Source organism: Dunckerocampus dactyliophorus, chromosome 1 (assembly GCF_027744805.1).
Source record: "Dunckerocampus dactyliophorus isolate RoL2022-P2 chromosome 1, RoL_Ddac_1.1, whole genome shotgun sequence".
Taxonomy (NCBI): domain Eukaryota; kingdom Metazoa; phylum Chordata; class Actinopteri; order Syngnathiformes; family Syngnathidae; genus Dunckerocampus; species Dunckerocampus dactyliophorus.
In genome coordinates, this window is record NC_072819.1 from 22,440,089 (window position 1) to 22,453,172 (window position 13,084).

The 13,084-nt window shown below is 45.9% G+C and overlaps 1 protein-coding gene across 1 annotated transcript; it reads right to left on the reverse strand.

The window, feature by feature from the left end:
* Nucleotides 1-2,043: 2,043 nt before the first annotated feature.
* Nucleotides 2,044-12,199, reverse strand: LOC129193468 (hormonally up-regulated neu tumor-associated kinase homolog A-like). The gene is made up of 9 exons (XM_054797806.1): nucleotides 11,620-12,199; nucleotides 7,971-8,263; nucleotides 6,961-7,016; nucleotides 6,486-6,621; nucleotides 6,243-6,370; nucleotides 5,728-5,854; nucleotides 5,482-5,650; nucleotides 5,218-5,380; nucleotides 2,044-4,836 (listed from the first exon to the last, which is right to left on the reverse strand). Exons 1-9 carry the CDS (start codon nucleotides 11,884-11,886, stop codon nucleotides 4,088-4,090), a joined length of 2,088 nt encoding a protein of 695 aa, XP_054653781.1. The 5' UTR covers nucleotides 11,887-12,199; the 3' UTR covers nucleotides 2,044-4,087.
* Between the last annotated feature and the right edge of the window lie 885 nt (nucleotides 12,200-13,084).

Sequence of the window (13,084 nt, forward strand, 5' to 3'; positions counted from 1 at the left end):
TCGGCTGGGATAGGCTCCAGCATGCCCCTGCAACCCTAAAGAGGAGAAGCGGTATAGAAAATGGATGGATGGATGGATTATTAGGCCGCACGGTGGTCTAGTGGTTAGCATGTTGGCCACACAGTAACAGCCCTGGGTTCGATTCTCCGTTGGGCATTTCTGTGTGGAATTTGCATGTTCTCCCCGTGTGTGCGTGGGTTTTCTCCGGGTACTCCGGTTTCCTCCCACATTCCAAAAACATGCATGTTAGGTTAATTGGAGACTCTAAATTGTCCATAGGTATGAATGTGAGTGTGAATGGTTGTTTGTCTATATGTGCCCTGCGATTGGCTGGCACAGGGAGTACCCCGCCTGTCGCCCGAAGTCAGCTGGGATAGGCTCCAGCATACCCCCGCAACCCTAATGAGGAGAAGCAACATAGAAAATGGATGTATATATATTATTATTATTTTATTTTATTATTTGTTTTTCTTTATTTTTCATCATGACAGGTGAGGCTGTGGCTCATGTGCCGCAACTGACCGCATGTCACTGCTGATCGTGCGGTCCATTTTGCCGTACTTCAGAAATGTGTGAATGCATTTGTACATACCTGCCAACATTTGCTTTTTAAAATAAGGGAAATGTTCCAGGAAAATTAGGGAAATTTCGATGTTCCACGAGAATTTCCGCCACCAATAAGTTAAAGGCCTGACTGCCTAGTGCAGTGCATTATTTTACTAATGTGTTTGTTTTATTTTGAAGACCCGACTTTACCGGCTACAGGATGATGTTGCCGGAGCGGCAGCATCCAAGAAGATTTTTTTGGTTGATTTTTTTGGCAAAGGTCTTTGCATCATAAAATAAGGGAAATGTACTCACTTGTACACTGAAAATGCTAAGTGTACTTGGGCAAGTGGGTAAATTGAAACACAGCCAGAGTCTGGGGTGAGAAAACTCCCCAAAATAAGCTCCGGAAAATCAGTTTTCATTATTCTCTCTGAGGGGGGGCTGACTTTGAAAAGCACCGTTTTTGTCTCTTTGTCACGTCTATACAATACTATACAACTTCAACTGTCTACCGATCTTATTTGCAGGGACTTTGAGGGATTATTGTCCCATCTCCCACCAAGAACACTGTAGATTTTGCAAGGCCAAGATGTGGTTGGCGGCTTGTTTGTCTTCCCACGGAGGTTTGGACTAATAGTCGGCCTGATAAACAAAAGGCTATAATGCATCGGGAGCCTCTTCTGCTTTATCCGCTTAGAGCCGCGCCGACTGTTTGTGTCATCCAGTGCATGTGTTTGTCTCAGGACTAGCATGAACCCCCCCCAAACCCTGCCCTAAACACTACACCCACCCCCATTTGTCTCGTCAGGCCAGTGTGACCCAAAGAGGTTTATGGCGGCGACAGGGGAGCCACAGCTGACTAGATTAATGTCTACAGTTTGTGTGGGTGGGGTTTGTGGGGGGGTGTCCCTAACATTGTCCAGAGGGTCCTTCAGCTGTTGCAAGGGTACGCTGTTTTTGTTTTTTGTATTTTGCTTTCTCACCCTCCACCACAGGTGTCCCGTAAGTGTGAAAGTTAGCTTTAGCCAATTTAGCACTTTAGCAACAAAGTTTGGTAACTCATTATGGACCCACCCCTTTTCAGTAGATCAAGATCTCGTGTAACAAGATCTCGCGAGATTAAAACGTGTTCAGAAAAAAAATGTCTCTTGACGCGTTTGTTCCATAGGACAACTGCATGAACGGAGTGATCCATTTTGTCAGTCATCCAGTCTCTTTGTCTTGGTGGGTGGAGGCGGGGCCGCTAGCATACACACAGAGTGCAGAAGAGTGTAACGTAGTAGAAATTTCGATTGCAATATATTGTCTTATATTTTTTTCATTGTACTTTTGTTAAAAGTAACGTTAAAATCTAATCTCATCTCGTTCTCGGAGACCCAATCTTGGGTATCATCTCGTGACACCCCTCCTACTTTTCAGCTATAAAATGTTTCATTTCTTTTCAGTCAGATGTCAAGGTGTGGAAATAAGAGACAAAGGCATTAATGAGTTCAATATAAATATTTAAAATAACTTTTTACAGCATAGAAATCTCTTGACAAACAAACAAAACCATCCATTACAAAATCTTACAAAAGAACTCCCCTCCAGTAGCAATCTCTGTATGAACCCGCACCAAAAAAAAGGTACAAAGACGTAATAATTCATGTAATTTCTTCATGAAATCATTTCAAATGCTGACAGTAACAACATTGCATGCAACTTTTAAACTGGAATTTTTGTAACAGTGCGACGCCCGGCGTGGCTAAAGAAGCCCAAAACACTTGAACAAAACATAAGATGGCTTCGTAGAGACGAATGACGGGAACATAGAAGTCTTACTGCTATTTACATTTTCTTTTTACATCTCTCAGCGAAATCTTGGCAAACACTCGTTAGTTGGAGTAACACTTAAGACTATTGCACAAACTACAGCATTAAGACAAAAGGAAGTGGATTGCGGTTCTGTTTTCTTTTTTTTTCCAACATTGTCTCACCATTTTCTCGAGGTCGGTCCAGTTTTGTAAGGCTCAATTATTTTTGTTATACAGTCTACACTTGGTTTTTGTCGAACATTTTCGCAAACATTTTGCCTCTGTTTTTGTACAGTATTGCACATATCAAACTAGTCTGTTTGGCCTGTACTCTATCGCTCCGCGAAATGGAGTGCCCAAACAAAGCACCCTATGCGTCGCATGCATTTTTTATCGAGTACAGCTGCTAATTAACCTGCCATGGGGCCAAAGGAAGTTGCTTTTTACTGTGATAACGAAGGTGAGAAACAATATTGAATTCGATCTCATCAGGAAGTCCACATCCACAATACGTTCCGTTTCATTCCACATTTGTAATTATTTCACAGTTTTCTGCATGTACAACCAGTATTATTCTCTTTTTTGCTCATATTTTTGTGTCTGTAATGGAATAATTGGATTTACATTATTTCATATGGGAAAAATTGCTCTGGTTTTTGTGTGTTTGGTTTTCCTCTCACCTTTCGGAACGAATTAATGATGAAAAACGAGGATACACTGTATTTTTCATGTTTTTGTTTTTCTTTAAAAGTGACTAGAAACATGCGAGACAGATTTCCACAAGAACATTGGTATGTTTTTTATATTTTTGTGTTTTGGCCTTTCATTCACATGCATTTGCATTTTTCAGCATTTGTTCGTAGAACTCAATGCTAACCTCATACTTGACTTGTTTTGTGGATTTTATAATCAACCTTGATACACAAAAGAGTCTTCTTTTCCACATTGACGATTGCCATTGTGTCTTTTCCCGAAATGGCTTTCTTCTGGCTTTTGATTGGCAAACATGCCCTTAAGAGTTAGGGATTAGGGTTGGCATGCACTTGACAGTTTGCGAATGTGTTTACAGAAATGTTTTTTTGAAATGTTCATCCTGAAAAAGTACTGGTGTACTAATGGACATTCCCAGTGTGGAGCAGAAGCGGAAGCACTCTGGTATAAAAAAGTCCGTAATTACTGTATCAAGTTTGCTACGACAACGAAAAGACTTGGCACCTACTTCATCTTCAAAACGCTCGGGCGTCGTTACAGTCGAGCGTGAGGTAAAAGGTGATAAACACTCTGATTCCGAGACATTTTGGTTTTCCCAGGCTAGTGCAGCGAGCTCGGCCTTCCAGTCAGCGCTGAGGAATACGACGGTGCCGGCTGAGCTGGAGGTCCGTTCAAAGAGTTTTTAAAAATTATTTCACAGACGACACAAAACGCATAGACGAGTATTCAGGGTTCGGGGAAGAGCTGGGTCGTTTAGCTGGTGTGAATCAGTCTGCGGCTCAGTAAGTAACCACTTAATTATTACATAACTCAGTGTATAATACAGTGTGTGTGTGCGTGTGTACATGGTGTCCTCTGTCCACTCTATCTAGGACATTTGAGTCATTGCTTCGGGATGCGTTCCAAATCTCACTATCCTGACGTCACCTCGAGAACCATTTTCAAATCAAAGTGGCTCACTGGCAATAAAAAGAGACAGTTCACAGTTTTTAAAGACCTTACGTCCAAATGAGATGTTAAAAGGGCGTGGCTTGTTAGCAGAGGGTCTTGAGTGCACCTGAAGCGCAAAGGAGCGTCTGCATGGGGTAAGGAGGCGGGGACACCACCTCCTCCACGACCTGTTCTGGTCGGAAGGTGAATGGCTGCAGCTGGACCTTCTTCTTCAGCATCTGTCCAATCCCCATGGAGGGGAACTTGCTGCGGTGCGTGGGGCTGTCGGGGTCGCTGCTGCTGCTGTTGGACGGGGGACTGAACGCAGACGAGGGGTTGAGGGCGCTGAAGGCGGACTTGGGCGGGCTGAAGGCCGAACTGCCCGCCGGGCTTCCGATGGTGCTGGGAGGGCTGCCGCTGGTGTCGGAGGAGCCGCACCAGTCGGTGGAAATACTCTTCTTTGGCTGCGGGTTGACGATGAGTACGGGAGGACTGGGGATTGTGGCCTTCTTCAAGTAGGAGGAGTCCGGCTGGAAGGCGGAGACATGGCGAGGTGGCGACAGAGTCCCGTTGGTCAGCTTGTACCACGGCGACACCGGCGTGTCCTCTATTTGCTCGGCTTTGGAAAGGGAGCCGAAGGAGTGCATGCCGATGGGCGACGGCGCTGGCGGAGCGGGGATGTTGTGCTCCGGACTGGTGTTGACCGGCGGGAGCGTGGCTAGGCGCCTCCGCTGCTGCGGCGTGTTGGAGAAGAGGGGCTGGATCTCCAGGTATTCCATAGAGGAGGAGGCCACGGTGCCGGGCGGAGCCAGGGGTGAGTTACGATGGCCACCAGTTATAGCACGTAACAGACCTGAGGAGGGGGATAATTATATACTATAAAGTTGCTTCTCAAAGAAACTGGCAACTGGACATACGTGGTTTTCATCAGTTAGTAATGAAGGTCACAAGCTACACATCTATACTGTGTCAGTCGCTAACACTGAACTAAGGAGTTGTGTTTTGTGTGTTACAGCTGACAGGTGTCCGAGGTGCTTCCTCTCAGGTTGATGCACGGAAGGGGAAGGTGGTTGGATGGATGTACAGACAAACAATGGAGGGATGGACGGACGACTGGGTAATTAATAAGAACATGCATGCTCAGTCAACCTACCCTGTATGAGAGAGGGGACACGTCAATGAGGCACAACACAGACCACAACACCAAGACATGTACTGGAAGGTGAGCCTTTACCTGTGCGGTGCTTCTTCTCCTTGGTGGGTCCCTTGCTCACCGCCAGGTAGACGGGCGTCTGTTTCGGCGGGATGGTGAGCTTGTCCACGTGCTTCCTCCACTGCGTCTGGAAATATTCGTTTTTCTGCTTGTCTCCTTTCTTCTTCTCCTGGAACTGCATCTCCTAAACGGAAGCAGGACCATCAGACAAACCGGTTCCTAATGAGCGAATTATACTCGTGAAAGGAAGCGATCAAGGTGCGCCTATTATATCATGTCACTTACCCTGTACTCTTTGGACAGCCTCTTCATTTTTTTGTTGAGGAGGAAGTAGACAGCCAGAGTGTGGCAGGCGCGGTTGGTGAGCACGGCGCTCAGCACCTCACTGTGCTTGTACGCCATCTTCTCCGTCATGTGCAGCAACACTGTGTGGTTGATTTCCTCAATGTGGATCCTTAAAAAGCAAAAATGTGTACGTTAGAAAGGTGGCGCTACCCGAAAGTGCTCAACCCATCCAAATCTTTTGTCTACCTGTTGAGGTACGGTGCCCCTGTGTTCTTGTTGGCGAGCTGCAGCCAGGAGTCCGCCATCACCTGGTGGATGTTGGGCCGCTTGTTGGGGTCCGGCTCTAAGAGCTTCTTCAGAAGGCAGATGGCGGCTAGAAAACACAAAAGAGAACGTTTTGCTGCCGTCCGGGATGTCTTATTGCACTTGTCCTTCGATATTACATAAGACATCCACCATGACGTGCCTGAGTCATCAGCTTTATTAAATGATGCTCACGCAAGTAGGCTAAGCCCCGTATTATTACATTAGGTGGCAGTGAGGTATACCTACTGCAAAACTTTCCACATTGCATCATACCCAGTGAGGTGGCTTTGCTGTTATGCACCTGCGTCTTCCATTAGTCACTCGACATTATCTTTTAAATGTAGTAAGCGCCTACCCAGGAGGAATCTGAACAACATTCCTCAGAACCACAGCAGGAACAGCAAACAAGGCTGCACAACTGCTAGCATTCTTTGACGGTAGCAAGTTTGACCTACCTGTGGAGAGCGATGGAGGTAGAGGGTTCATCTCTTTGTCCACCATCTTCTGATGCAGGGCCCGCAGACTGAAGGGCTCCACGGTGAAGGGAAGCGTCCCCGTCAACATGGCATACATGTTCACCCCACTGGAAGAACAACACATACACACACGCCTTATTATTCAGCACTGTAATGGATTCTTCGACTTTAGAGGTTGCATTGTATTGGTTTAATGAGCTAAGAACTTGAGAGAGGACTCACATGGACCAAACGTCCACTTTGGGTCCATATTTCTTCCTGGAGAGCAGTTCAGGAGCGGCGTAGGCGGGACTTCCACACTGGGTACTGAATGGATCAGAGTATCCCAGGATGCCGGCGCAGTTGCTCAGTCCAAAGTCTGAGGGAAAGGAAAGAAAGGAAATGTTATTTCTGGGTTTATTACCGTGGTTTGTGGGCACGCCATTAGATAAATTGCCTCATCCCACACTCTAGCCAGAGCAGATTAGCACTTTGGTGGGATCTTGCGAGGGGTTTAAAAGCACATTAAATTGCTCTTAACCCCCCCGGCACCACATGGGGCGGCTGCTAGACGCCAACAGCTGAGAACATCTTGGCATCCGACCAATACGCCTTCAGTAATTGTTCTTTGCTGTCACAATCTTCTGCCTTATGAATGAATGCATGAGTGTGCAAGTGAGGGGCAGCAGCAAGGACAGGCACAGGGGAACATGGTTACCTATGAGCTTTATGTTGTCCTGCTCATCCAACAGGAGGTTTTCTATCTTCAGATCTCTGCAGCACAAAAGGGAAAAGATGTATTTACTTGAAATAGTAGATCGCAGCCTACACATACCCAATACACCCCATCCCCATGCTGCCCAAATGAAGGCCCTCCCAGTGTGCATCACACTGACTTGTCTTCAACTTCTACAGTACTGTGTTCACTCATGAGCCTTCATCTATATCAGGGGTCGGGAACCTTTTTGGCTAAGAGCCATAAAAGCCACATATTTTAAAATGTATTTCCATGCGAGCCATGTAATATTTTTAAATATTGACTACAACTAAATGCGTGTATTTTTAAGCAAGACCAACAATTTTAGAATTCTTTTTAATAGTGTTGTTAAACCAATAATACATAAAATACTTCTTACCATGAATGCGGCTTCTGGTGCTGCATGGCTTTGCACCGTACTCCTTATCTTTCTTTTGTTTTGCCATCTTCTTCGTCAAAAGGCTCTGCAGAATTAGCTAGCTGACTATTTGACCAAAGGAGGGAAGTTTACTTCTTGACCTCTCAAGGCGAAAGCATGAATCAGTAATAATCAAGTTTTGGTGTCTGTCCGGAAAAGGACAGCTGGCTCTGGCCACCTGCATTGTGGTAGAATATTGATGAATGGATTAAAATGCATGAGAATGTTTTATATTTGGAATGTTATTTTTAACACTGTGATTTCTGTAATGTTTTACTTTAAAATGTCTTTAAAATAAATACATTTTATCGCGATAAGAAATGTCTGAGAGCCAGATACAGTCACCAAAGAGCCACATCTGACTCCCGAGCCAAAGGTTCCCTACCCCTGATCTATATGGACCACAAATGTATCTGGACACACGTCTTACTCGGTCAGTGGGTAAGGGTTAAAGCCCTTTGTTCACTTTGAATCTTAATTCTTCATCTTAACAAGACATTTTGGACAACTACCCAACTCTGTGGGCGGCAGTGCTGCTGCTGATGTCATGTACCTGTGGACCACGCCCGCCCTGTGCAGGTGCTCCACGGCCAGCACCAGCTGCCGGATGTACTTCTGTGTCTCGCGCTCGTCCAGCCGTTTCTTGTCGTAGATGCGGTTCATGAGGTTGCCGCCGGGGCACAGCTCCATCACCAGGTAGTAGCTGTTCTCCGTCTCCAGGATGTCCAGAAGCTGTGTGATGTTGGGGTGGCGGATCATCTGCTGGATGTGGCCCTCGCGCCGCAGGTTCTTGGTGACGTACGAGTCCTTCTTGGCCTTGCGCTTGTCGATCACCTTCACCGCCACCTGGTAGCGAGAAGGACAGAGGATGAAGGAGTGAATGGCTGAAGCAAAGTATTGGACTAAGGTGAAATCCTGGATGAATAAAGCGATGCTCTTTGGAATCATCCAATCAGATTGCTCTGATGTCATCCCCATGCTTCTCATAGCCACTAAAGGGCATACTTGAAAGGGTACAGTATCTAGGTATTTGTTTTTGGAAATTCAAGTCATTTCCTCACATTCTCTCACAAGTTCTTTGGGAATACCAGTTGCTAGTCATGAATAAGCATGAGGTCACTGCTGAATCCTGGGAAAAGATTCTACATTGCCAGGCTAACAGGTGACGAACACTACAATTTGACACCAAACCCCTTCTTACAGCTGCTCCCAATGTGTGGCACAACGCGGGAGCGACACAGGCTTGGCCCCCTGAGGGTGCCTGGACGGGGGGCAGGGGAGGTGATCAGTGTGTGCATTCAGCACGCGCGTGTTGTTGAACTGTCATAAAGCGGGAGAAAAGCAAACGTTATCCAATCTGTGGAGGAGGCGCCAGGGGAGCCAAATGGAAGCCATTTGCCTCCAGCTGACAACTGGCACTGAGGAGAGGGCCTGGGGGGTTCAGACCCAGAGGAGAACAGGTTCCCAAGCTGGAGAGCTCCACTAAACACTTCTGTGGTCTGACTTGTCAACAAACCTGAAGCGCCTCCTTGGAAAAGACAACACAAAAAACGTCTTTGCGGAACTCATTACATTCTACGACTGTTCTCTCCTTGCGTGCTGTCTAGACACGGGTTCAAGAACGCCGTTGCCGGCCATCCGTCCGACAACAAATCATCTCAAGGAGACACAAAATTAATCACCGTGTTGTTAATGAAGTCGGGGAGCGGATGTTCTGTCCTTCGACTTGTCTTTTTGTCCTTTCCTCACCTCCAAATACCCTTTTTTTACTGCATGATTGTGTATGCTACCACATTTAGCATTAGTACTACTGGTAATAATAGCCCCACTGATCGTAAACTAAGACGGTAATATGACTATATATGCCACTATCACTATGCATTGTTGTACCCCCATCCATCTATCCTTTTCCGTTGAGGCAGCTGTCTGCCCCACACTGCTTCTTTGTTGTGTTCAAGATTTTCTTTGAGAATGCATTTACAGTATAGCAGAAAAATGAAAGGATGGTGGTCGGGGAGGGCAATTTCATACATTTTTTACATTAACAATTCTAAAAGCAAACCAGTGTATGTCAATATATGCTAAGCTATCTGAACAAAACACCCTCATCTTAGCTTTGTGTTACACAGTAACTGACAAAACAAATTAGTGTCATATCTAAATTAGACTTCTCATTAATAATTCATTTTATTTTTACTATATGCCCAGGACCAATAAAAAAAATGAGCTGCGGGATGAAAATGGCCCCCGGACCGCACTTTGGACACCCCTGCTGTAAAGGGAGCGTGCTCTTTTATGAGACATGCCTATAAATAATGTTTGTTAAACATAAACTTAATTTAATTGATTGCATCACAGCACTAAATGCACCTTGTTTACATCAGAGCGGGCATGGTGGGAGATGGGTCACTGTATTTACAGTAGGCTATATGAGCCGAAAGGGTGGGGGGAGGGGCATAAGTGGAGGGAGGGGGTGATCGCTCAGCCGGGGGGCGTTCAGTTGTTTATCAGGCTCCCCTCAGACAGAAAAAAGGGGGGCGGTGGCAAGACATGGGAGGAAAGTGGGTTACAGACATCAAAAACATGTGACCCCCACCCCCTGCCCACACCCACGCCCCAAGACCCCATGACCACCTCTCACCTCAGCTCATTTTTGCCCCCCGCCCCCGCACACACACACACACACACACACACACACACACACACGGCACCACCACAGACTTTCTAGGGATGTGAAAAAGAAATTTTCTTCTTGGATAAACTCTCTGACCCTAACTCCACCCCCCCACCCTCCACCCGTAAGGCAGTGAGTGCATGTGTGATTGCATGTGTTTGCATCATCCTCAACAAAGAGGGGAGGGGGGGGGGGCACATAAGGTGAGCATACACTGTGAATGAACCACTGTATGCTGTATAGGCAATAAAACATAGTACATGTACATTGTCATATATACTGTATGCTGTATAGTCAATATAACAGTACAAGTAGAGACAATGTCATACGTCTAATAGGCAGTATAATATATAATGATGTAGCCAACAGGTAGTCATGTGGCCGCCATTGTGCTCATGTGTTCACAGGAGAACAAAGGCACCTCAAGAGTGTCCAACGGTGGCCTTCAGCAGAGCCCTGCGCTGGCAGAATCCTGATGAAGTCCATTTATCAGAGCCCGTCATTGCATATGCAAGCAGCAGCGCCGCTCCCCAATAGGCCCGTCAACAATGTCACCCCTCCCACCCTCGCTGGCTGTGCCCACTTCGGCGGTGAGATCACCACAAGCAAGCAGCGTGCAGCGGACAAAGACGAGGTGGTGTATCGCAAGGCTGCTCATGCACACATGCACGCACACACAAAGGATGTCAATATTGTCACTCCGGAGGCTCACCAGCATGAGGTCATTAGCAAAGATGGCAAACAAAGATGCTGACTTTCTCTCAGGGAACACTTGGCAAACGTATTTACACTCTTTACACTGTAGATCATATTCTGTATGTTAGTCAAACATGACATAAGACAACCTCATCATCACACCCAATAAAACAATCCTGCCTTCAAGGTTTATTCTATTCTAAACATAACATGCATGGGGGTATAGATAACCATAATGTATCTCACTGGGCACCCTCCAAAATGTTTATAATGTTCTCTAAAAGTTCCATTTGGATTCATTAAGGGTTCTTTCGTCTTCAGGCTGTGCACACAAGAGAGTACACCACAAAAAAACACCTTTGCAAAGATAATTGATTAGCAGCTGCAGTATGTAACAGCGTGTTTGTAGTTTGCATCATACTGAAATTTGTTTCTGACATCTTGTTTGGCTAAATAATGCAAGCTATGTGTGATGCAGTGCACTTTCTTTTTACACCTGGATAATAAACACTGTCTTTGTTGCTTCATCTGACATACACCTCAGTAATAAACACTCTCTTTGTTGCTTCACCTGACAAAGACTCCAACAAAAAGGGTGCTAACTTTGTCTACAGAGGGAGATGATCATTTAAAATATGATTTAAAGCTATAAAATGGTAACACAAAAGAGGTAAACAAGTGACAGCTGAAGCTCTCCTCTTCCATTAACTTTAAAAGCCATCACGCCCTTGGCTGCTTGCCACAAATGATTCAACTAACCAAAGCCATTAACAGTTTAAGGAAGTTAATCAAAAACAGCAGTGACAGGCGATGCACGTGAGTTGTTGCTGACCTTTTCCCCGGTGAGAGCGTGGAGACCCTCCCTGACTTTGGCGAAGGAGCCCTCTCCCAGCTTCCTGCCAATCAGGTAGTTGCCTACCCGCTTGGTGTGGTAAAAGTTTTTCAGGATGTCGGCGGCTGGGCTGCACAGCGAGGCCGGGAGGATGCCCTCGGCCCCGCTGCTGCCCTCATGGGTGCTGCTGCCGCTGCTGCTGCTGCTCCCCTCCAGCCAGCGACTGCTGGTCCCCTCCAACGGCACGTCGCAGTCGGCTACCGGCATGGCTGCGTCCTCGCCGGCGTCTCTTGTGCGCACCTTCGCGGGCTGGGTGTCCCCTACTGAAGACGGTCCAGGTACCGAGTGAGTGAGTATCGCTGCTAATTGAACAAATGAAGGCAGTCTGGGGTCGGGGTGGGGTAGGTGGGGGCGTGCGCCACCTGTTCCTCCAAAGGCATCCACTCAGCACTTTTGCAAGATTAGAATAAAGTGACACCCCACTTAGAAACTATGACGTCATGTGTCTAATTGGGAGGGATTCAAAATTTTAAAAAGTGAACTTTATCAGAGAGCGTCTCCTTTGTGCGTTTCGTCTTCAAGTGTGTTTATCAATTTGAAGGAGCTACTTTCCCGGTTCAGAGGTGGGCGTTTCATGGAGGGAAGGGGGTAATGTTGTAGCCAATCAGCGTCGGTGGGCGGTGCTTGGGTGCTGAAAATGAGGAAGAAAAACACCCTCATAAAAAGCACATGAACAAAGAACACGCCTGACCTGTGAAACGCTTGTCTTTTTTAATACGAATTTGATGTCATGTGTATCAAATACCCAATATTGACCACAAATGGGAGGCTGATCAAATTCAACCAGCTATAGAATGCTTTTATAGTAAAATGCATAATTCAAAGTAAATATTTTGCAACTACTTTGCATGGGCGTGAAAGCATGAGCACAATGACGCAGATTGCCTGATATGGAACAGGAGGGACAGCAGTTTATTTTCACTTAAAAGGGCACAATGCACTTATGAAAGACAATAGCTTCTTAATTTACAAGAACACTAAAACGTGATACAAATATATTTAATTTAGACACAGTACTGCAGTAAAGAACAGAGTGCAGTAAAAAAAGAGTAACAAAAACTAAGCACTCCGTATGTCAGCTTGGAACAATGAAGCAAAAACAAGAAAAAAATGACAAAATGTACCCATCGATGCAGCCATTATGTCGCATTTTGAGAGCTATTCATCTGTTTTATTTTGTCACTTCAAATATTGAAATATATTTGCATATTTATCCTCTCCTTTTATCGGTTCCTAGAAGGAGTGCACCTGTACACACAGCCAATTGCACTGTCAAGGTTGACAGAAAAACAAAGACAACCATCAAAAGTGCGATTACACCGCCACCAATTGGCTGTGGGATGTTCTGCAATTAGATACACATTTGTTTTGCACGGCAGCCACATTGCCGCCATCTAGTGTCCAA